Here is a 24,883-nt window from a genome sequence, read left to right on the forward strand (position 1 = left end):
TTAAGTATTTCTTTCAGGAAAATTTTTGAAAATACACATTTTTTTGACACATTTTTTTTTTTGTGTGTATTGAAACAACACAAAAATAATAGAAAAAAAGCCAAATTAGAGATCATTTCAACCGCAAAAATGTTCCGGGACGACAGACACTACCTGTTTATTAGGGGTGCTGAGTGTCGCAAACCCTTCCTCCCCGATCTGATATTGATGATCTACCCGGAAAAGCCTTCAATATCAAAGCACTGGACAAGCCATTCAATTCAGTTCCCTTTAAGATCGGAAGCCAAGAAAATGGAAAGATTGACTGCTCTGTCATTTTTTTGCTTAATACGTGTGCGTGCGCCACCTAGTGGTTGCAGCTTTAGGAGTGTGATTCTGAAATGGTGATGTCTGAAGTTCAATGCAAAAACAAATAATGTTGCAAACATTAATACAACTGCTTTGACAGGTTGTCCTACAGTGTTTTTTTTGCATCAGCTTGTGTATATTTAATTGCTATGTCCAACAAGCAAACTACAGAACCATAAATGAAAAAAAAAAGACCCTGACCAGGTATTTTGATTTCCATTCTGATTTGTTAGATTATTTGGATGTGCCATTGTTTTTACCACCCCTATGATAGAATGCCACCCAATCACTGGACTTCTCTGTGGACTCCTCCTCTGCAAACCTTACAAGCAACACGTCCAGGCTGTAACATATAAAAGCTGTTATCACTTCCAAAATCCTGCAGCCAGAAGTTCCTAGCAAGCAGAGATTTGCTTTCAGTGAATTTATGACCGGAGGATCCATCCCCCTTCCCAGGCTCCACACCTCAGCGCACAGCTTAGACAGCTGACTTGGGCAAGATTGACATTCTGTTGAGAGGTAAGACTGTGATCTCAAGTGTTTTCTTTAAAAGATCCAAGACTAAAGTGATTTCTTCTTTATTCTTGCTAAACTCTGCGCTTGCCAAGTTGATCTTACTTTTAGACATAAATGGTAACAGCTAAACTTGGGAACTCTGCGGTGTAATATCATTTGAACCATTTCCAAGCCCGTCGTGTATAAATCATGTTCTGATCTATTTTATTTTTTTTGTTTGACATTATATATTTCTTCAGCTTTTTATTTTTTTTTATATATATATTTTTTTCGGAATTTGTTTTTACAGATTTCCAAGAAAATCATCAACTTTTAAAAGGCAAAGCCTAAACGTTGAACATCCAACATGGCAGAAATCTGTTGTGTGGTCGCTGCTCTTATGTTTTCGCTCCTTTGTGAAACATGTGGTCTAGTGTTACCTATTTCCAAAGAGTTGGCATCGTCAGCCGGTAATTCCACCATCATAAGCCCCGGTCTCAGCGCTCAGCTGGATTCAGCCAATATCACCAAGGCCAGAAGGAAGCGCTACATTTCCCAAAATGACATGATCGCTATCCTAGACTACCATAACCAAGTCAGAAGTAAGGTTTTTCCACCTGCTGCCAACATGGAGTATATGGTGAGTGACCCCCCAAAAACTCTATGTTCAAAATGTTAAATATATCATGATATAATTAATGTGCAAGATTCGAAAAGTTTTTGCCCCTTTTATTAAGCACTTTCCCAAATTAACCTGCTGCGTATAAAGTGTTTGGCTATAGGCGTTCCAAGTTCCGTTCCTCCCGTTCCTCATCTGTGTTTGAGGCAAGACAACGTCATATTTTCTGATTTTTGTATGCTGGAGAGCCACCTGTAGATCATTGTTGGCAGATTCTTTGATATTGTATAGTGTATGGATAATGTTTGACAATGAATGGATCTAGTTGGATTTTTCCTCTTTGAATCTAATGCCTACTCTGAGAGCATCTAACATTTCGCCACCCCAGGCAAATAATTGTGCATTTTTCGGGCCATCTAAGGCTGGGTTCACACTGCGTTGTGTGAATCCGTTTAACGGACTACGTTACACCGCGGTGTCGCGCAGTTCGTTAACGCCGCCATTACTAGCAATGGCGAACGCATTGCTAGCGCACGCCCACAATGGGCCATCATTGAGTGACGGACCCGAGACGCGGGCTGCAGCGTTTCCGGGTCCGTCACTGCGAGCGCACTGCTAGCGCAGATGGAGCTAGCAGGTGCTCCATCTGCGCTAGCGCAGTGGCAAAGTCGGCACTTGCGTTATGCAATCCGTTTAACGGATTTGTTGAACGGACTGCACAACGCAAGTGTGAACCTAGCCTAAAACATGCCTGTTAATAGGAAAAATCAATGGTGTTAGTTATCAGCTGAAATGGCTTTCAATCTTGGAAGTTTCTGATGTCTACAGCTATTCGGATACATAAGGTAAAAGTCACCCAAAATGGTAGATCTCAACGATTGATTGAAAATGTAAAATATTTAGAAAAATATTAATATTCGCCAATGACTGACTCCTATTTGGCAAAAATGTGATGTGATAGGTTGGATAATTATCACCATGCCTCAAACTACTTGTTCTTGCCATTTTCGGAAGCCCAATGTGTTCCAGTCTAAGGCCAGGGTCACACTTGCGAGGTGTGATGCGAGAAACTCGCTCATCAATACCCGGCACTCGGGTCCGGAGCGTGCGGATGCATGTATTTCTATGAACGCTCTGGTCCTGAGTGCCGGTGATAGGGTCGGGTATTGATGCGCGAGTTTCTCGCATCACACTCGCAAGTGTGACCCCGACCTAAAGTAGTTTGTCTGATTGTCCATGTTTAGCTCCATTGATTCCGAGGAAGAGTTATCACTCCAAGATTATGTAACAGTACCTGTATGACTGACATAATAAGAAAAATAAAACTCTGGAAACCACATAATATGCTACATTGTAGCCATCAAATATTTCATTCTGGAACTCGGTACACATTTGATGGCTAATCTTTATTCATCTTTATTTTTATATAGCGCTAAGGGTACGTTCAGACTAGCGTTGTGCTAGTGTGCGTCGGCGCCGCGTCAGGCGCCGCAGCGGCGACGCACGCGTCATGCGCCCCTATGTTTAACATGGGGGACGCATGCGTTTTTGCTTGTTGCATTTTGCGACAAATGCGTCTTTTTTGCCGCAAGCGTCGGACCAAGAAAACGCAACAAGTTGCATTTTTCTTGCGTCCGATTTTCGGCAAAAAACGACGCACGCGTCGCAAAACGCAGTGTTTTTGCGTGCGTTTTGCCGCGTTTTTCGGTGCGTTGTGCGTCGCGTCGCCGACGCAGCGGCGCACAACGCTAGTCTGAACGTAGCCTAACATATTCCGCAGCGCTTTACAGGTTGCACACATTATCGTCGCTGTCCCCGTTGGGGCTCACAATCTAAATACAATATTGACACGCATCCGGCTATGTTTACACACATTTTTGCTGTATTTTTTTCTGCAGCCAAAACCTGTTTTATGGCATTAAAAATGCTTCATTAAAAACGTCCATTTTTGGCATTTTTGCAGTGTTTTTTGTGTGTAGATTGCATGTTTGCTTTTTCTACAGAGCATGTTTAAAAAAGGTAGTTTTATTCACCTAAAACTCTTCAGAAATGTGTTGCCATTGTATTTTTTAGCAGTAAAAAATGCTTAGTTAAAATTGTATCGTTTCTCCTTATGGAGAGTGACATACCATCTCTGGCTTGTCAAGGTAAGGAGGCTTTGACAAGCCAGAGGAGGTATGTCACTCTCCATAAGGAGAAACGATACCCCTTAGACCCCAGTCCAGAGCCTCTCACCTAGCCAAATCCGTTCTCATGCTTCGCACTGACGAGGGCCAACAGCCGGAAACACCGTGTCTGCGAATTGAGATACCGATTTGGCTTTTATCCTAAGTCATATTGCACGACTCATTAAAGGGTTGATTGTGACTTGTAGGATCGCTACTTCCAACAGGTGGCGCTATAGAGTTTAAGCCCTCTTTTTTCTCAGAAGAGGCAATTTGCATAGTTAAAATTGTCCATTTTTGCAGCGTTTTTCATGCATTTTTTTTCAGCTCAGCATTTTGTTGTGTAGATTACATGTGTGATTTTTTTTTTTTTTTTTTTTTTTTTACAGTACGTGTTAGTTTTATTCACCTAAAACTCTTCAAAAATTTGCTGCCGTTGTATTTTTTGTAGTGATTTTTTTTCACTTTCTCATCATTTCTACGGGTGAAAAAATAAAAAAACGCTGAAAGACGTGACATGCCGCAGATGGAAAAAAACGCTGTAGTTTTCCAACAATTTGGTCAGGAAAAATCTAAAAAGTGTGTATACAGGATATTTCTGAAAGGTCACAGCTTTTGATGGTACTGAAAAGAAAGTAGCTTTTAATTTGCATTTAAAAAGTTGCAAAAATGCAACGTGTGAAAATAGCCTTAAAGAAATGTATAAGCAAAAATAAAAATGTTTCCATTAGGCCGGTTTCACACGTCAGTGTCTCCGGTACATGAGGTGACAGTTTCCTCACGTACCGGAGCCACTGACACACGTAGACACATAAAAATCACTGCATCTGTTCAGATGTCAGTGATTTTTTGCGGACCGTGTCTCCATTTGCCAAACACGGAGACATGTCAGTGTTTGTGGGAGAGCACGTATTACACGGACCCATTAAAGTCAATGGGTCCGTGTAAAACACGTACCGCACACGGACGTTGTCCGTGTGCAGTCCATGTGCCGTGCAGGTGACAGCGCTACATTAAGCGCTGTCCCCCCCACTGGTGCTGAATCCGCCATTCATATCTTCCCTGCAGCAGCGTTTGATAGATAGATCTTTATTTTAAACACTATTATTCATATCTTCCCTGCAGCAAACGCTGCTGCAGGGAAGATATGAATCGCGGATTCAGCACGATGCAGGGGACAGCGCTAAACTTTAGCGCTGTCTCCTGCACGGTGCGTGTGGTACCCAGTGGGCACACCGGCGGCACACATGTGCCGCACGTGTGCCACACTGATGTTCCATGTGAGCACACGGACACGGATAACTCCAGTACCGATTTTATACGGTACTGGAATTATCTGGACGTGTGAAACCGGCCTTACATAGGGTTTGTATTTTCTAAGTACCATGAATCATGTATGGCCTGTGCAGAGGCACATGGAGTCATGATGACTTCAACCTACTGATCCAAAGGCACTCCATGTGTCGTAGTATGACACCAATGTACAACATCAAGGTAAGCAATGTGTCGACATGGGTATATATTAGTAGAACTATATGAAATGGAGCATGCCATCGTTTTGCTTCTGAAAATCAAGAGAACTCTGTATTCATCAATAGGAAATTGGTATCATGAAGAGGCTCAGTATTTGGAGGTTTTTATGATCCCAGATTCAGTGTGCACTTGGCCTTATAATTTGCATTCTACCTTGTAGTTGACAGTATCTTTTATCCACATGCCACATTTTCCTTTGCTTGCGTAGCTTGCGGGGGACTGGCTCGCCTTAATGGACCAGCTGTGTTGACGTCTTTTTGGCAATGCTTCGTGGGAAAAATCTCCAATCTTATAATAGAGTTTTTTTAGAAAGCAAACTATCTTGCCACCCTGGAAGTAAATGAATGTTTCAGTTATAATTACCTTCTGCTCAACTGTCACATGCACGCGGTCATACTGCTGTAGAGGCTGATTTCGCGCATGGAGAAAACGTAAAAAATTGTAATTGGAAGTTATGTCATGTGATCTAATTAGAAAAAAAATGGTGGTTTTCTACAATGTTGACGAACCATTCATCACGTGTATCCTTTAGGGACTTCAAAAAATGTTAAATGTCGTTCTGCATTGAGTTTCTTCTAGAATAACCAGTTCAGGATTCTCTCCGAGCGCAATATTAAATTCACAAAATTCATTTTAGTAGAAAGGATAAGAACCGGGGTTCAGCTCAAAAATTTACTCCTTGGACATAACGAACTTCAAAATAAAATCACGCACAATAATTGGGTTAGACATTGAGAAACAACCAGGTTCTCTGAATAAATGATGAATGATTGTAATTGCTGGCAAGTAAAGGCTGCCAGGAATTATATATTCGAAAAGCTCCTTAAAAAGGACCTTTCACAAAATTTGAAAGCTGAACACACGATGTAATGGTGGCTACAGAGTGGAAGAAAGGTTATTGTTTGTTTTAATTTCACCTCTCCGTTGCGGAGATATTAGCAAATCAAAGTATTTGGCACCTAAAGAGTTAACTTTAGTTAATTCCAAGATGGTGTTATTAGATAGTTTTCACTGGAGGTGTGGGCTTCTCCTGGAGTTGACCTTTACTACTGCCCATTTGGCCTTCACAAAAACCATCTCATTATGTGTCAATACTTACCGTATATGCTCGAGTATAAGCCGACCCGAGTATAAGTCGAGACCCCTAATTTTGCCACAAAAAACTGGGAAAACTTAATGACTCGAGTATAAGCCTAGGGTGGAAAATGCAGCAGCTACCAGTAAATTTCAAAAATAAAAATAGATACCAATAAAAGTAAAATGAATTGAGATATCAGTAGGTTAAGTGTTTTTGAATATCCATATTGAGTTAGGAGCCCCATATAATGCTCCATACAGTTCATGATGACCCCATAAGATGCTCCATATTAAAATATGCCCCATATAATGCTGCATAAAGGGTAATAATGGCCCCATAAGATGCTCCATAGACACATTTGCTCATACAGTACTGCATAAAGGTTGATAAGGGCCCCATAAGATGCTCCATAGAGACATTTGCCCAATATAATGCTGCACAAATGTTGATTATGGCCCCGTAAGATGCTCCATAGAGACATTTGCCCCCATATAATGCTGCACAAATGCTGATTATGGCCCCATAAGATGCCCCATAGAGCTATTTGCCCCATATGCTGTTGCTGTGATTAAAAAAAAATCACATACCCAACTCTTGTCGCTCAGGCCCCCGGCACTTGCAATATTCACCTGTCCTCGTTCCGGCACCGTTGTGTCTTCCACATCCTCTGCACTGACATTCAGGCACAGGGCGGCACACACACTAATTGCGTCATCGCGCCCTCTGACCTGAGCATCACTGCAGAGGACGCGGAAGACACAGCGGCACCGGAACGAGGACAGGTGAATATAGTGCAGTGCTCCCCCTCCCCATTTTACTCATCTGCTCCTGGTGCGGTCCCTGCACGTCCCTTTTTCTCCGGGCGCTGACAGCTTCTTTCAGCGTTGAGCGATCATCGTTACCGCTCATTACAGTAATGAATATGCGGCTCCACCCCTATGGGAGTGGAGTCGGGTCCATATTCATTACTGTAATGAGCGGTACCATGTGACCGCTCAAAACAGGAAGAAGCTGCCAGCGCCCGGAGAACCAGGGACATGCATGGACCGCACCAGGAGCTGGCTGGTCACAGCAGCCACTCCCCCTCCCCCGCAGACCCCCCTGGGACAATGACTTGAGTATAAGCCGAGAGGGGGACTTTCAGCCTAAAAGAATGGGCTGAAAATCTCGGCTTATACTCGAGTATATACGGTAGATTGTTAATATCTCCAAAATGGAGAGGAAAAATTAAAGAATTTAAAAAAAAAAGTTTTATTCTGCCCTGCAGCCATTGCTACATCTTCTGTGTAGTTCAACATGTAAAATTTGGTGACTGGTCCTATTTAACACCTTCTGTAGGCAAAACCATCTCATACTAATCTGTAGGAGTGCTGTAGTATGATTTCAATCCTAGTGGGGATTTCAGTAATTGCAGCAACAGTAAAACAACGCAATAAGGTGATGGACAGGTGATGGTGAGGAGCAAAAGAGTCAAAGACGTGAGCAGTAAGTTCAGTATAAGTATTTTTTAACCTTTTGATGGTGCTAACTACTTCAGAAAAATGGTTGCCAGAGGCTTCCTTTTTGCTGAATCCATGTGGAAGCGAATTTTAAAAATTCTGCATTTTAACGGAGAGGCTCGGAGATTCAGCACTTACGATGATGAGAATATATGGTGATGAAAGGATGGGTGACGGTGTGGAGTGGAGGGTCTGAAGAGAGGAGGGGTGAGGTGAGTATAAATACATTTTTTTTTTTTTTTTTTTGCATCTTAGGTGTATTTTCCTACAGGGGTTTGGAGAGATCCCAGCACATAAGGGTCATTAAATCATTGGAGAATAACCTCTGTGAATATAATTTCCCAGGAAAATCCACGCAAACAGGTAAGTTCGAATTTTGCCTAGACCATTCATTTCTTGTTAGACATTCTATATAATGAGACAGATAAAGCATCAGATGCAAACTGGTCTGGAGTCTTTATCAGGTATATTACACATAAGTCCCCCGCCAGAGCCCTGGGGTACCGGGTCCGGTATTCACAGGGGGATGTCATGGTGGTGACCCGGTCCGCGGTCCTGGGCACCCATGTAAAAGGGGAAATTGATTGTGATGCCACCTGTGGTATTCGATCAGTGGGATCGACGCTGCTTTATGGTGTCCTCTGGGGTGATGTAATGGCAGCTAGATGGTATATCTTCCCACAGGTGAAGTATTTCCCCAGGGCTCCTGTTGTGTAGATGGAAGATGGTGAATGGTGCAGCGAAGAATGAGGACACAGGTTTTCAGTCTCTTCACCTGGTTTACTGAAGACTTCAGGCAGCCACAGTCCAGGGTACCAGATCACAGGAGAGGCAGGGTCTGGCCGGCTTGGAAGCGAATTCAGAGTCTCCTTTACCATGTGGAGTTAAAAGCCTTCCTCATAGCGCAGTGGTGTTGTAGTCCCTTACTGCCTATGGCTTCTGATAACGTCCTCACAGTTCTTCTGTCCTCCATAAAGGTGGGACATAAACCGTATGGCAGGTGACTTGAGCAATTTTACAGGATCTCTATCAATACCCGGGCTCTATATGTCACTGTGCCTTCTGGGTGTTAGGGCGGACAGGTGATATGTAATCCAGCTGTGCTGTCAGTCTTAAAGTCCCTCACAACCTCGGTGTTCTGGCTACCGGTAATCTGCGCCAGCCAGGGAGGTAGCTAATTCACTGCTCTGCTCCACTGGTGTTCCTTCTCCTGTGCTTCGCTCTCCCACATGCTCACTACAATCTGTTTGGCTTTCGGTATTATCTCTGTCCAGGAGCTGCAGCACTTTCTCGTGGCTGCGCGGTTCCTCATACGTTCTTCCTGTGTCAGAGTGCTCCAGTCTGCTCCCCGGCACTATCTGACCAACTTTCCCTCCAAACCACAATATATATCTATATGCAGGGGAGTCACCTAGAAAAAGATCCCCCCCCCCCCCCCCTTGTGGGCCTGGAGTGTGAACATGTTGCATGTTTGTGTTACCTGGTGAGAGTTATCCTTCATCGCTTCCAAGCGTGACATCACTCTCCCCATGAGTAAAGCAATGCCGCTGTGAAGACCAGGACCCTGGGGCGTCACACACACACTCAGACATTTTGGTATATTTTTATGTCTTGCATACATAATAGAAGTAATAAATAATATTATATAAAATGGGAGGTTGCACAGTAAAGGGAAATTGTATATTTATATATATGTATATGAAAAAGAGTGTTTGTATATGTACATATACAGTAGCATGTAAAAGTTTGGGCACCCCTGGTCAAAATTACTGTTATTGTGAACACTTAAACAAGTTGAACATAAAATGATCTCTAAAAAGGCTAAAGTTAAATATGACAAATTTCATTTGTATTTCAGGCAAAAAATAAATTGCTATTTTTTTCATTTTAAAAATTGCAAACAAACGTTTAGACACCCTTGGAGGTTTGTGTGCTCAGATAACTTAATTAGCCTGTTAGCATTATGGCTTATTCATTGTCATCATTAGAATATGCCAGGTGATGCAAATGTCCAAGGTTTATAGAAACCCAGCCTCCTCTAACCTTGTTCTAAAAACAGCAGACATAGATTCTTCTAAGCAGCTGCCTAGTACTCTGAAAGTGAAAACGGTGGTGGCCAACAAAGCAGGACAAGGCTGAAAAAAGACAGCAAAGCATTTTAAAGTTGTCCTTTCCTCGGTTAAAAATGTAATTTTGAAATGGCAGTTAACAGAAACAGTTGAGGTCAAGATAAGGTCTGGAAGACCAAGCAAAATTTCAGTGAGAGATGCTTGTAGGATTGCTAGAAAGGCAAATCAGAACCCCCGCTTGACTGCAACAGATCTTCAGAAATATTTAACAGACTCTGGATTTGTGGTAAATTGTTGCACTGTTCAGAGACACCTGCACAAATATGGCCTTCATGGAAGAGACATCAGAAGAAAACCTCTCCTGCATCCTCACCATAAGACTCAGCATCAGAAGTATGCAAAAGGAATATCTAAATAAGACTGATGCATTTTGCAAATGAGTCCTGTGGACCGATGAGGTAAAAATAAAACTCTTTGGCCACAAAGATCAAGGATATATGTGGAGAAAAAAAGTGCACAGAATTTCTATAAAAGAACATCTCACCAACCGTTAACCATGGGGGTTGAGCAATCATGCTTTGGGTTTGTTGTGTTGTAGCCAGTGGCACATGGAACATTTCATGGGTAGAGGGAAGATTCAATGAAATTTCAACAAATTCTTGATGCAAACAAAACGCCATCTGTAAAATAGCTGAAGTTGAAAAGAGGATGGCTTCTACAAATGGATAAGGATCCTATACACACATCAAAATCCACAGTGGCCCTCAAAGTACTCTAATCTGAACATCATTAAAAATCTGTGGCTAGACTTCAAAATAGCAGTGTATGCAAGACGACCCGGGAATCTCACAGAACTGGAAGAATTTTCCAAAGAATGGATGAAAATCCATCAAACAAGAATAGAAAGACTCTTGTCTGGCTGCAAAAAATGTTTACAAGCTGTGATACTATCAAAAGGGGGTGATAATAGGTACTAACCATGCAGGGTGTGAAACTTTTGCATCAGCTCATGTTCCTTTTTGTAATTTTTAAAATATAGAAGATGAAAAAATAAATATATTGCCTCAAATACAAAGGAAATGTGTCATCTTTAACCTTAGCCCATTTAGTGTTCATTTCATTTTCAACTTGCTTAGGCTTCTTTCACACTTCAGTTGTGTGGCGTCAGTTAGGTCCGACATCGTGGCGGATCGACGGATCCGTCAAATTTTGTGGAAAAACGGTTCTAACGGATCCGTTTTTTTGACGGATCAGCTGCCCTGATCCGTTAAAAAAAACGGATCCGTTAGAACCGTTGCGACCGTTTTTACATCCGTTGTAACCGTTTTTTGACGGATCCATTTTTTAAAAGGGGAGGATTTCAATGTGATTGGCTACTGGAAACTACTGGAAAACTATATATAGCGTGTATTTACACCACATCTTTGAAAGGTTGTAGAGAAAGTGGCAGAAATGGAAGGAGTCCTGGCGAACATTGCAAAGATCTATGCGGATTTTACTTTTGAGGCAAATCAGTTGGCAGTCAGCGTTCGAGAGAGGGAGGAACAAAGACTGCGCATCCTACGGCAGCGGCGGAAGAGAAGGCTGTGGATCCATCCCATCACAGCACAACGTATGACCCGTGGTGTTTATTCCACGCGTTACATGGAACTAAGGGAAAACCCTCAAAAGTTCTTCAATTATGTGAGGATGAGAGCTGAAAATTTCGAGTTTTTATTGGGCTATGTGGAAGACTGTATACGGAGACGAGACACCCAGATGCGATTCTCAATATCACCAGCAGAGCGTCTCATGGTGACTATTCGGTAAGTAATTTTTTTTTTAAATGATTCTCATTCATCAGACTTATAACTGTAATGTTTTTTGAATTTTTTTATTAATTATTGTCTTTTCGTTTTGTTAACAGATTCCTTGCAACTGGAGAGTCGTTCTCATCCCTCCATTTCCAATTTCGACTTGGGATATCCACCATCTCGGGGATCATCAGAGATACCTGCCGGGCATTGTGGGAGTGCCTACAAGTGGAATACATCCCAGAGCCATCACAGGAGAGGTGGCTGGAGATCGCCCAAAATTTTCATCAAATTTGCCAGTTTCCAAATTGTGTTGGAGCAGTTGATGGAAAGCACATACGGATCGTCAAACCTTCAGGCTCTGGATCACAGTTTTATAACTATAAGAAGTACTTCTCTATTGTGTTGATGGCCATAGCCGATGCACAATGCAAGTTCATCGCTGTTGATATCGGTGCGTATGGACGCGCAAATGATTCACAAATCTTTAAAAATTCACCAATGGGGCGCCGTTTATATGGAGAGACATTTGATTTTCCGTCCCCTAGACCTCTCCCTGGAACCACTGGTCCACCATTACCATTTGTTTGTGTTGGAGATGATGCCTTCCAGCTTTCCCCACACTTGCTGAAACCCTTTGGAAGTAGTGGACTAACCCAGAGGAAAAAAATTTACAATTACCGCTTAACTAGAGCACGAAGAGTTGTGGAATGTGCTTTTGGCATCTTAACTGCCAAATGGAGAGTCCTGCTAACTGCAATTAAACTGCAGACTGAAACTGTCGATGATGTGGTCAAAGCGTGCGTTGTCCTGCACAATTTTGTTTTATCAAAAGAACAAGTTTCCCTGGAGGATAATGTTTCAGAAAGCACCTTGCGGGATTACCAAAACCCCACTTTTCGCAGTCCAGTAGCAGTCTCCAGAATGCGGGACAGTTTTGCAGACTACTTCATGTCTCCTGCAGGATCAGTTGACTGGCAGTATGAAATGGTGTAAAAAAATTTTTTCTTTTTACACTTGTAAAAATACCATTTTTTGTTTGCTTACAAAATCTTTGTACTTTAATGCAGCATTGTATGTTTTGCAACGGTACTGTTATGTTTGCTAATGACAGGTGTTATGAAGGCAATCCAGAAACACAGTGTGCTTAGCGATCAGAGCGCACACAGTGATCTGACAAATACCCAAAAATACAAGAACGAGCTCTGAGACGTGGAAACTCTGTAGACTGCACACCTGATCCTATCCTAAACACAACTAAAAGCGGCTGTGGATTGCGCCTAACAACTACCTAGGCAACTCGGCACAGCCTAAGAAACTAGCTAGCCTGAAGATAGAAAAATAGGCCTGACTTGCCCCAGAGAAATTCCCCAAAGGAAAAGGCAGCCCCCCACATATAATGACTGTGAGTAAGATGAAAAGACAAAACGTAGGGATGAAATAGATTCAGCAAAGTGGGGCCCGATATTCTAGGACAGAGCGAGGACAGTAAAGCGAACTTTGCAGTCTACAAAAAACCCTAAAGCAAAACCACGCAAAGGGGCAAAAAAAAACCCACCGTGCCGAACTAACGGCACGGCGGTACACCCTTTGCGTCTCAGAGCTTCCAGCAAAACAAAAGACAAGCTGGACAGAAAAAAAGCAACAAAAAAGCAAAAAGCACTTAGCTATACAGAGCAGCAGGTCACAGGAACAATCAGGAGAAGCTCAGATCCAACACTGAAACATTGACAAGGAGCAAGGATAGCAGCATCAGGCGGAGTTAAGTAATGAAGCAGTTAACGAGCTCACCAGAACACCTGAGGGAGGAAGCTCAGAAGCTGCAGTACCACTTGTGACCACAGGAGTGAATTCAGCCACAGAATTCACAACACGGTACCCTTTAAACACTGTTATTGTTACTATTGCCATAACCTTGGTGACTTAAAAACTTTGCAAAAAAAAAAAAAAAAGACAATAAAATTGTTTTTAAACCAAAAAACTGTTTATTTATTGACTTTTACAGATTCTCATAGTTTGGGGTGGAGATAGTAGCGGAGGGGCTGACAGGGCGGACCACGTCGAGAGTGGGGGACAGGACATCACGGGGAGGAACAGAAGTGGAATGGGTGGTGAAAACATGAGGTTGTGTAGAGAGTTGAGGTGCAGATGTGGTGTGTGGGAGGTATGAAGGTGTTGGTGGGATTGGGAACGGAGAAGTTAAAGGGGAAGAATGGAAGGGGGACGGTAAAAACTGGGAAAGACTAAGGGGGGAAGGAACAAATGACGAAGGAGGAGGACGGACAGGAGGAGGACGGACGGGAGGATAGACGGTGGATTGAGAGGGGAAAGGTGTTGACACATGAAGGGTAGGTGGAGGGGCATGGGACATCGCCTGCGCTAGAGCAGTGTGGCAGCCTTGCATCACATGCATCTGCAGGTCAGGAGTTAGATTTTCCATGTGCCTGAGGACCGACTGAAAAAAACAGTGCCTTGGTGACTGGTTTGCATCTGATTGCATCCTATCCAGACGACTGCTGAGTTCAAGTATGCTTTTGTTAAGCATATTGTACCCAGCAGACGTTTGCTCACTCAAAAGCTTGATGGCACTGTGAAAGGATGCATTCAGCTGCAAAAAGTCAGGCGCATAGCTCCTTTCCTGACCTCTCTGGCGCTGCCGTCCTGACCACAAAGTTGGTCTAGATGTTGCGGCAGTGGCAGAGGGGTGGGGTAAAGGGAACTCTAACTCATCACCTGCAGCTTCAAGTGACGAAGTCCGCCCTGCTGCTCCAGCGCTGGTGGATGAGGCTGAGGGATCAAACGAAAGGGAAGGTGCAGAAACAGAGGGGTCAACGTGGTCCCCGGTGGCGGACTCTTGAGGGATTGCTCCAGAGGGGTGCAACTCTGATGCAGGCTCCCGAGTGCTGCAGAAAGTGCTGTTAAAGAAGAAAAAAAAAAATTAGTATCTGGATATTACAAATGCCCTTGCTGCAAAAAAAATTGAAGGTTACACATTTTTACAGTTTAACTGAAAATATGTGGTGTTGAATATTTACCTTCTGCTCAGCAGCGTCGACCGGAGGAACGACAGGGCTCTGGCATGTTTGTATCTGCTCCTGCGTCCTCTAGATCCACTCGGGGCCTGCATCTTCTTATTAAACTCCCTCTTGAAGCGATCCCTGAGTGACCGCCACCGCACGATAATCCTGTTACCTGGAAAGAGAAAGTAAAAATTGGTTACTATACACCACATTAAATCATGCTAACATAAGGTTATGAAGTGTGAATACTTACGCGCTAGATCCTGGGCCCCAGCATCGAGTTCCTCCCAGTTATCCATAACAGCACTGCACACTTCCTCCCATAGCCGTCGGGTGATTAACTGGTCAGCATGGCGGCGGTCCGACATGTTCCACAGCGGCTCCCGACTTTGTACTGCTTCGATGAGGGTGTTCACATCGATGCCCTCCTCTTCATCATCTTGTTCGGGAGCACGCTGTGAAGCCTAACAAAAAGATAAGAATAAAAAGGGAAAGATTACAACACATGAATTTTACATTTTACTATACACCAAACAAAAAAGGAACTTACTCTTCGGCGACCGCCGCGATTATCATTCCGACGACTATGGGAGGTGCTTTGAGGAACTCTACGTCGAGCCCCGGATTGTGAAGACTAATTTAAAAAAAAAAAATAAAATTAATAATGTTCTTTGATCGAGGCATATGTATTGTGTGCTGTGCTGAATGTTTGTGTTGGGTGTAGTGTGTTGTATGTGAGGATCGATCTGTGCAAAACTTACACTATGCGCTCCCGCTCCTTGTATTTCTCCACCCTGTCCGTCTCCTTCTGTTAGCCCCTCTGCTTCATATTCCTGTGAATACAGAATAAACACATAAAGGCTTAAAATACAATTGCCATTGTTGCACCAAAATAAAAAATTTATGAAGAAAAAAAATTAACACCTCAGTTTGCTGATGATGTGCTGGGGGGCTCTCAGAAGAAGACATTATGATCTTGCGTCTATCTTGGGTTGGTCGGTCCCTTGCTTGGGTCCTCTTGGTCCCTAGAATCTGCAAGCATAAAGGGAGTTCTAAGCTACTATACAAAAGGATAGATAGATAGATAGATGCAGCTTTCAGGACTTTACACTTACATCTGTTTCCAAAACTTGGGGCTTGCGTATAGCTTGGGTCGGTCGGTCCCTTGCTTGGGTCCTCTTGGTCCCTAGAATCTGCAAGTATAAAGAGTTCTAAGCTACTATACAAAATGATAGATGCAGCTGTAGGGACTTTACACTTACAACTTTTTAAAAAAATTGGGGAGCCTGCTTGTGTACGTCTTGGGTCAGTACCTACTACAGTACCTACAGTGCCAACTTATTTTTGATTTCCCCCATCACAAAAGAAAAAAAAAATTCTTAACCGTCAAACTTGATATGCTTGATGCACAAGCTGCCAAACCCTCTACCTCCTGTTTCCCCACAAAAAAAACCCCCAAAAAATCCCTTTAAAACAACACCAAAACTACTTAGTTATAACTTGATATGCGCAATGCGCATGCTGGTAAAACCCACCTAAACAAAGTTTAACCTTATAAAAAATGTTACTCATTCGAAATTAAAATACCAATCCCCAAAATTGTTAATTATGATTACCCTACAGTTTGTATTTTCTAAAACCAGATAACATATTCTATAGCAAAGATTTGCATTACACATTTGTATATATAACCTTTACTGTATGTTTACCCAATATTACATTTATCTTGAAATGAGACTACTGACAGATTTGTGAAATTTTTATTACTATATTTTTTTAAAATTTTCTTTTTTTAGGGTACAGTAGGAGCTACACTGCTCTTTATTTGAAATACAAGTACATTATGGGAAACAACAAAGATGCAGAACACATCACACATCATTTATACACACACACAAAACACATTTTACACCACAGCTATTCAAAATACCAGCATAGTATGAAAAACATATAAACAGGGCAGGCAGGCGCACGCACGCACGCACGCACACACAGCCACCTTCTGTCTGTCCCTCGGCGCTCTGCTTCTCTGCCCTGTGTAAGCACAGCGGCCGGAAAGCAGAGTGGTGACGTCACCGCTGTGCTCTGCTTTACGGCTGGCTGGCGCTCACAATGCAGAGAAGCACAGCACGGGGACAGACAGCGGAATTTACCTTTATTTTTTTACTTTTACACTGGTAACCAGGGTAAACATCGGGTTACTAAGCGCGGCCCTGCGCTTAGTAACCCGATGTTTACCCTGGTTACCGGCATCGTTGGTCGCTGGAGAGCTGTCTGTGTGACAGCTCTCCAGCAACCAAACAGCGATGCTGCAGTGATCCGGATCGTTGTCGGTATCGCTGCAGCGTGTGACGGTACCTTTAGTAAATACATCAAAAATCAACATTAACCAATATGGCATTGACAAATGCACATGCAACCAACAAGATGCAAACAAACATACCTGCTAGCAGAGTCATAACGCAAGCATAACACATGAAAAGGCATAATATTGACGAAGGCATAATAAGGTGCAGGCATGTAAAAACACATACATACAAAAGCACACAGCAGTACAAAAATACACACACACACGGCCATCAGTCCTCCAGCTGGAGCTTGATATATTCAGTGGCAGGCCTCGGGGTGGATCTGGACTGTAGCAGTGCACTGGCTGTTGCAGGACGATGGCAGGCCTCAGGTTGGATTCAGGTTTTAAAAGCTCTTGCTGTACTCAGTACGTCATACACAAATGCGCACACACACACACACACATACACACACATGCACGCTGGATGTCAGTACTCACATGGCTGTCTCAGGCAGGGTCTGGCTGGCACGGCCTCTCTGGCTGGCTGGCAGGGCCTTTCTGGCTGGCTGGCAGGGCCTGGCTGGCAAGGTCTTGCTTGCAGGGTCTGGCAGTGTGTCTCTGGCTGGCAGGGCCTCTCTGGCTAGCTGGCAGGGCCTCTCTGGCTAGCTGGCAGGGCCTCTCTGGCTAGCTGGCAGGGCCTCTCTGGCTGGCTGGCAAGGTCTTGCTTGCAGGGTCTGGCAGTGTGTCTCTGGCTGGCAGGGCCTCTCTGGCTAGCTGGCAGGGCCTCTCTGGCTGGCTGGCAAGGTCTTGCTGGCAGGGTCTGGCTGGGTCTCTCTTGCATTGAAGGGTCTCTCTTGCTGGCTGGTACATTTGGGAATGACCTGTCCTCTTTATATAGTTTTTGGGTTGTCTGGGCAAAGTATCCACTTTTTGGAGCATGCTCAATCAAAAAAAGCGGATTGAGGCGACGGATCCGCCAAAAAGCGGATCGCGACGGATCCGTCGCCCATTCTAAAAAAAGGCGGACACGACGGATCCGCCGCGGTCCGCCTTTTCGGCGGCGCCAAAAAACGTTACAAAGTCCGTCAATGTCTAGACAACGTCCGCCAAATATCGACGGATCCGTCGCATGGCGGATGGAACGGACGACCATCCGCCATAATCCGTCTCTAATGCAAGTCAATGGGAAAATAGCGGATCCGCCAAAAAAAATGGCGGATCCGCCATTTCACGAAAATGGCGGTTTTTGACTGACGCCGAAAAACTGAAGTGTGAAAGAGGCCTTAGCTGTTCACAATAACAGTAATCATGAGCATGGGTGCCCAAAGTTTTTTACTTGACACACATATATATATATATATATATATATATATATATATATATATATACATACATACATACATACATACATACATACATACATACATACATACATACATACATACATACATACATACATACACAGTGTATATATACATATATAGAAATTTTATAAAATCTGGTTGCATTTGATGCTCTCTGTTTCAATAAAAGGATTTCTAACTTACCACGGATCTATTACTTACCAATGGATACTCGCTCCAATCCTACAATTTTTCCATATTCATCCAAATATAAAAAATAGCATTTTAATAGATATGTACCTATTAATTGGCAGTGTAATATATGCTCTTATTTTTCAATCTAACAAGCTACATTGATACTTTTTCTTTAAAGTTGTCTGGTCTTCTGACAAAACTCACTCTGTGACTGCAAACATTGTCAGGATTCTCCAGTGTTGCCAGTGAGAGTGGGCAGTAATATGACCACAAATATGAGATTTGTATGCATACGGTCACATGCCAACTAGACGTGCTCAGCCTCACTCAATACAAGTGAACTGAGCGAGGCCAAGAACACATTTTGTTGGAATAGGGCCGCTGTACGATGCTGTAAGGATTCCAAAATCTGTAATCACTTGGAGTGACTGCAGACTTTCATCAGAAGACTGGACAACCCCCTTTAAGTAGTGTTATCATGGTATGTAGCTACAATATACAGAAAATAGCAAGAAATATCATACCAACAATCACCAAGTAACAATAGTCAAAGACCAAAAAATAGAAAAGGAGGGGCAAGTCCTAAATACTGAAAACCTACAAAGAACTACTGAGTGAGACAATTAACGCAGTAGTTTTTTTGTAGGTTTTCAATATACAGAAGTTGTAGATTTTTTTTTTCTTTCTCGCTTTCTCTGTATATATAAACACACAGACTTCCAGTAATTCAGTGACTGATTCTACTTTTAATGATTTGGTCTTTCTCGGATGACCCTGTTTACTATGACTTACTGCTTTTCTTGGCATAAGTTTTCCAAACTTGACTCGTTTCCTGGACTACATGAAATGTTGATTGTAGCCCTATGGAAAGAAGCACTCTGAAAATATGTTCTTCTGAGATGTTTCACATTCTTACCTGAAACAGACTTGCTAGAAACGCTTAAAAATTACACCTAGATCTTTACAATGCATGCAGTAGCAGTAGTAGTTCTAGTGAAAACAGCTGCATAGCTTGTTTTTGAAGCTGCAGACCACTAACAGGCCCTATACAATGAAGATGGTACTTAGTTGATGATGACATGGATATGACTAGTGTTTCTTCCATTGCACAGGACACAGTACTCGCTTGAGCATATGCACAGAGCGGTGCACCAGCTTCTAGGCTTTCTATTGTGCTCACAAACTGTGCTGTGCATATGGTGATGCAGGTACTGTGCCCTGTGCAATGCAGTGATACATGGAAGTCAAATGTGCTATGTGGTTTACATAATTATCAGCCATTTTTCAGAAAATCTCAGATCTCCTGCAGTCATCCACAATAGATGTTGCAATTACTACGTGGAGTATTAGGCATAGAGATGAGTTTCTTGCCTGCTTCTGACAGATGAGTTGGGAAAACGCAAATACTGATCTCTTGGGCAGCACGGTGGCGCAGTGGTTAGCACAGCAGCCTTGCAGCGCTGGAGTCCTGGGTTCAAACCCCACGAAGGACAACATCTGCAAAGAGTTTGTATGTTCTCTCCGTGTTTGCGTGAGTTTCCTCCGGGCACTCCGGTTTCCTCCCACATTCCAAAGACATACTGATAGGGAATTTAGATTGTGAGCCCCATCGGGGACAGCGATGATAATGTGTGTAAAGCGCTGCGGAATATGTTAGCGCTATATAAAAAATAAAGATTATTATTATTAATGCATATGGCAGATGATTATCTTTTGTCATATGCATCAATAAAGCAGCTTTACAGTTTAACGTTACTGATCTGTAAGCAGCAAGATACATACACAGCTCAATTTTGTTATTCAGCACTGCACATGTGAGGGAGGGCCACGGTCGTAGTCTTTGCTGAGGACACCGGGGCATTTGTGCCCTGACCTCCCATCACATGAAAATAGCGTCCATTATTCTGCATACCTGTGGCTCCACTTTCTATGCCGTCATGTTCCTCTCTGCTCTGCTGTAGTCTCCCTATAGACAGTTCGGTATAAATAGAGACACGGTCCATTTCAACTTTCAAATGAACAACTTTACTGTTTTCTTTATGCAGCCCATCCATATTCTTCACAGCATTTACAACAGGTTTCACATTGCACATTTCTTCGTCTTTCCCAGCACTTCTCTCTCTGTCGCGCAGCACGTACCTGGGTCTGACCATCTCACATGGTTCCTCAGCATCCTCCCTGTTCAGCTCTGCTGCAGATATACCTTCTCTAGTCTGTTTAGCCCCAGACATGAGAGTATCAGCCTCCAAAGTCAGTTGCCACATGGTGAGCGACCTGCCCATCAGTACTGTCTCTTGTGGTGACACAGCGTTCTCCTGGTCCAAACTCACTGCATCTGAGTATTCCCTCTTCCGTTTCACACCAGATCTGAGGGCATCAGCCCATGCGATAAGTTGCCACAATATGGAGCCACCTGTGTCCCCGTCCTGTCACTGCTTCTATCTGAAGCTTCTTTTCCTGCTGCTGTTCTGGCCTACTGCTATTCAGGCCTGGTGCAGCAGATGGCTGGGCTTCTCTCTTAGTCAACGATGCGTGGTCACTGCTATCATTAAGAGCACTTAAGCCCGTGCTGGTGGTTTGGGCACCCTAGCACACTGATTCCTATGAAGAAATTCTCCCTCTCTTACCTGCAGCTGACCCCTCCTATATTTAACTGTCTTCTAACCGGTTTCACTCTACTATACTACATCTACTATAATGCCCCATCTAGTGGCCAGAAATGGGTACTACGCTTTCCCTATAGAACAGGTACAACAAATATATACATTTCATTATGCAGATAGAAGCATTGAAAAGCAATGTACACATACATTACTTTGATTACAACGGTTTCAACACAAAGGAAGGGAGTGGAGTATTACACGGTCCCAGTACACCCCTTACACACATCCTAGTTATGTTACGCTTTGTTGTGTAGAGTTGCAGGAGAGTTGACCTTGGCTAGGAACCAGCAAACTATTATATAAAACCACACAGGCATCTATACTGGGGCAGGTGGCAGGAGACAAAATTTGGCCAGGCAGAGTACTGCACACGAGCGTACAGTGCACAGAGCCATAGTCTGGTACAGCAGAGCTATGCTGGCAGAAAGCAAACAAAGAGGCACTGCACATTATCAACCAGGAGCATTGCAATGTCAACAGGACACTTCCCATGGCAGCTGGAACATAAATAGAGCATCGACGTGCATCTTTTTTTTTTCTTAGGGAGGGGTGATTATTGCACAAATGGATTATATTGGCACAAATGAATAAACATATGTACATAGTAACATAGTTATCAAGGCCGAAAAAAAAAAGACATTTGTCCATCCAGTTCATCCTATATTCTGTCAGACTAAATCCCCAGATCTACGTCCTTCTAAAGAACCTAATAATTGTATGATACAATATTGTTCTGCTCCAGGAAGACATCCAGGCCTCTCTTGAACCCCTCGACTGAGTTCGCCATCACCACCTCCTCAGGCAAGCAATTCCAGATTCTCACTGCCCTAACAGTAAAGAATCCTCTTCTATGTTGGTGGAAAAACCTTCTCTCCTCCAGATGCAAAGAATGCCCCCTTGTGCCCGTCACCTTCCTTGGTATAAACAGATCCTCAGCGAGATATTTGTATTGTCCCCTTATATACTTGTACATGGTTATTAGATCGCCCCTCAGTCGTCTTTTTTCTAGACTAAATAATCCTAATTTTGCTAATTTCTCTGGGTATTGTATTGTCTTATAATGATTATGTATCTTGGTGCTGAGTAGGACCATTCAGTGAGTTTCAGATATTTGCTTTACATTAATTGGATATAACATAAAGCAGATGTTTTAGGCCGAACTCCACGAATTAACACTGATTATCATAATATATGACATCTTTGCAGTAGCATTATATTCTTTTGCGGGCAGTGCTCCGAAACAAATCCTGTCCTATTAATATTATACATAAATATGAATGTGATTGTAATTTATAGCACTTGTCATAAACCTTGACTAGTTAATTCTAACATTTCTAAAGCTTACAAATCAGCACATGTAATGAGTAAATTATTTAGCATAGCAGTCAAAAGCATAGCAAGGCTCAACCCTGTCTATAGCATAGCGTAGTAAAGATATCATAGCATATCTCCCTATGGAAGTTTAAGAATTCTCGACTGCGGAGCGGAATGTCAAACATGATCAGCCCTTAAATTGACAATGTGTGCTGAAGCCTTTAATATGAAATTAACTGAATGCATAAAATAGCAGAAATCCTAGCTGAAAGGATCAGATATTAAAATCTTATCAGATTTTCACATTGGGAAAAGAAAAGCGTAAATACGCTAGATGTTACAAGGGTTTGTAGGTCTTTGCTGTTGTTGCAATGGTTGTAGACTTGTGGGAATGAATACGCCTATTCTGTGGATGGCACGATTACTATACAGCAACACTGCATAAGTATATGTTGGCTGGTACCACACTTTTGATGCTACATTGTGACTGACACTAATGCAAGGCTACTACAATACATTGGCTCTAAAGAATAGTTCCTAATAGTTCCTAATATGACTGCTATTTATGAAGTTATGTTCCTTTAATATTGGGCACTACATTACAATGCAAGTACTATATTACTATATAATTACTATATATTGCTAGTCCTTTATATTTTATTTTTTTGTCCTCCATTACTATTTTGTCCAGGATTACACAGCTAAAACAACTAGGTCCCTATAGAATAATGTAGTAGTAGAAACTAATAATTGTTTTTCATATGGATTTGGAGAGCTCTTCATGTTACAGGGAATCTGTTTCAATAAAATCTGTGTTTTATCATCAGGATATTATTACTACAGGACTAGTTGTCTGGTGCCTCCTAGTCCTGCTCGGTGTAACCACACCCCCACCACTGGTTAGTAGCCCACTGTCAATGTACAGCGTACAATCAGTGTTGAGGACGGCGTTACACAGGACTCTGCATTCTAAGCGTTACACAGGACTCTGCAGCAGAGAAAATAGTGATTGTATTAAATTGACATTATGTAGACCAGCAAGTGACACATTGCTGGAATCAGGGGGTTTCTCCCCCTACATCATATTGCCCTCAGATTACATAGCAAAAACCTGGTCACAGATTCTCTTTAAAATTCCCCTTCATCAGGGAAAATATGAATATTAATATTTGCAGAACAGTTTTGCACCTAATTTTCACATCATTTTCTTTTATTCTACAAGTATTTTGAAGCCATAATCAAGAGTAGAACCTGCAGAAAAAAACCTGTATTCTGAAAAACGTACATATCTGGTGTGTTTTAGAGCCACTCCTTCTTTTGGCTTATCAATACTGATGAAAAATGCTGACAAAATACTATCGTGTGAATGAGGATTTAGTCAAAAGTAGAAAAGAGAGAATATTTTGAAATTCAAACATGGCAGGTTCCTGAAAATTTGATTAGCAGCAAATCACAATATTATAAAATCTCTTATTGCCCTGAGAGGACATGTGCAACACTTAAAAGGGTTGGATAATGTTGTAAGTTCTTCAAATAAAACACAGTCTTAGTAATGTCAAAGTGACCTCATCATAGAAACTGATGGCAGCCCAATAGTACCCAACAGCCTATTTAATAACATTTTTTTTTCTAGTTAAAACCTGTTCCGAATTATCATTTTTAGCCATTTGTGCTCAGACTGATGGAGTCACTGTTAGAGGTAATGTAAGCAGGTCACCGGATGCAACACGCAGGCAAGGACAAGGTGGAAGTAACCAGTTTATTCTTTGTGTGAATACGGGAAGAGGGTGTTTGGAACAAAGGATAACTCGTGAGTAGCGGTATTTTCAGTGTACAATATACAATAATATCAAGGTTGTTATCAACACACTATAACTCTTGCAGCACGATGTCACTGCGTTATATATATCTAGTAGGGTTGAGCGACTTTTACTTTTATAGGATCGGGTCGGGTTTCACGAAACCCGACTTTCTCAAAAGTCGGGTCGAGTGAAATCGGCCGATCCTATAGAAATGTCGGGGTCGGCCGAAACACGAAACCCAATGCAGTGCAATGGGATACTATGGCTCCCAGGGTCTGAAGGAGAGGAAACTCTCCTTTAGGCCCTGGGATCCATATTTAAGTGTAAAATAAAGAATTAAAATAAAAAATATTGCTATACTCACCCTCTGACGCGCCCTGGTACTAACCGGCAGCCTTCCTTCCTTAGAATCAGCGCGTGAAGGACCTTAGATGACGTCGCGGCTTGTGATTGGTCGCGCGACCGCCCATGTGACCGCTCACGCAACCAATCACAAGCCGCGACGTCACCGAAGGTCCTTCAAGCGCTGATTCTTAGGAAGGAAGGCTGCCGGAAAGAAGCAGGGCGCGTCCGAGGGTGAGTATATTCCTATTATTCCTACCTAATAGGAATATACTCACCCTCGGACGCGCCCTGCTTCTTTCCGGCAGCCTTCCT

At 42.7% G+C, this 24,883-nt stretch overlaps 1 protein-coding gene across 1 annotated transcript in view; it reads left to right on the plus strand.

Annotated features, from left to right (window-relative positions):
• The first annotated feature begins 1,169 nt into the window (after nt 1-1,169).
• PI15 (peptidase inhibitor 15) overlaps nt 1,170-24,883 on the plus strand; it is a 55,360-nt gene continuing 31,646 nt past the window's right edge. Inside the window, exon 1 of the mRNA XM_069728971.1 lies at nt 1,170-1,483. Coding sequence (XP_069585072.1) covers nt 1,211-1,483 — 273 coding nt within the window. The 5' untranslated portion in view covers nt 1,170-1,210. The remainder of the gene's footprint in view (nt 1,484-24,883) is intronic.

This window comes from Ranitomeya imitator, chromosome 6 (assembly GCF_032444005.1).
Source record: "Ranitomeya imitator isolate aRanImi1 chromosome 6, aRanImi1.pri, whole genome shotgun sequence".
Lineage (NCBI taxonomy): Eukaryota > Metazoa > Chordata > Amphibia > Anura > Dendrobatidae > Ranitomeya > Ranitomeya imitator.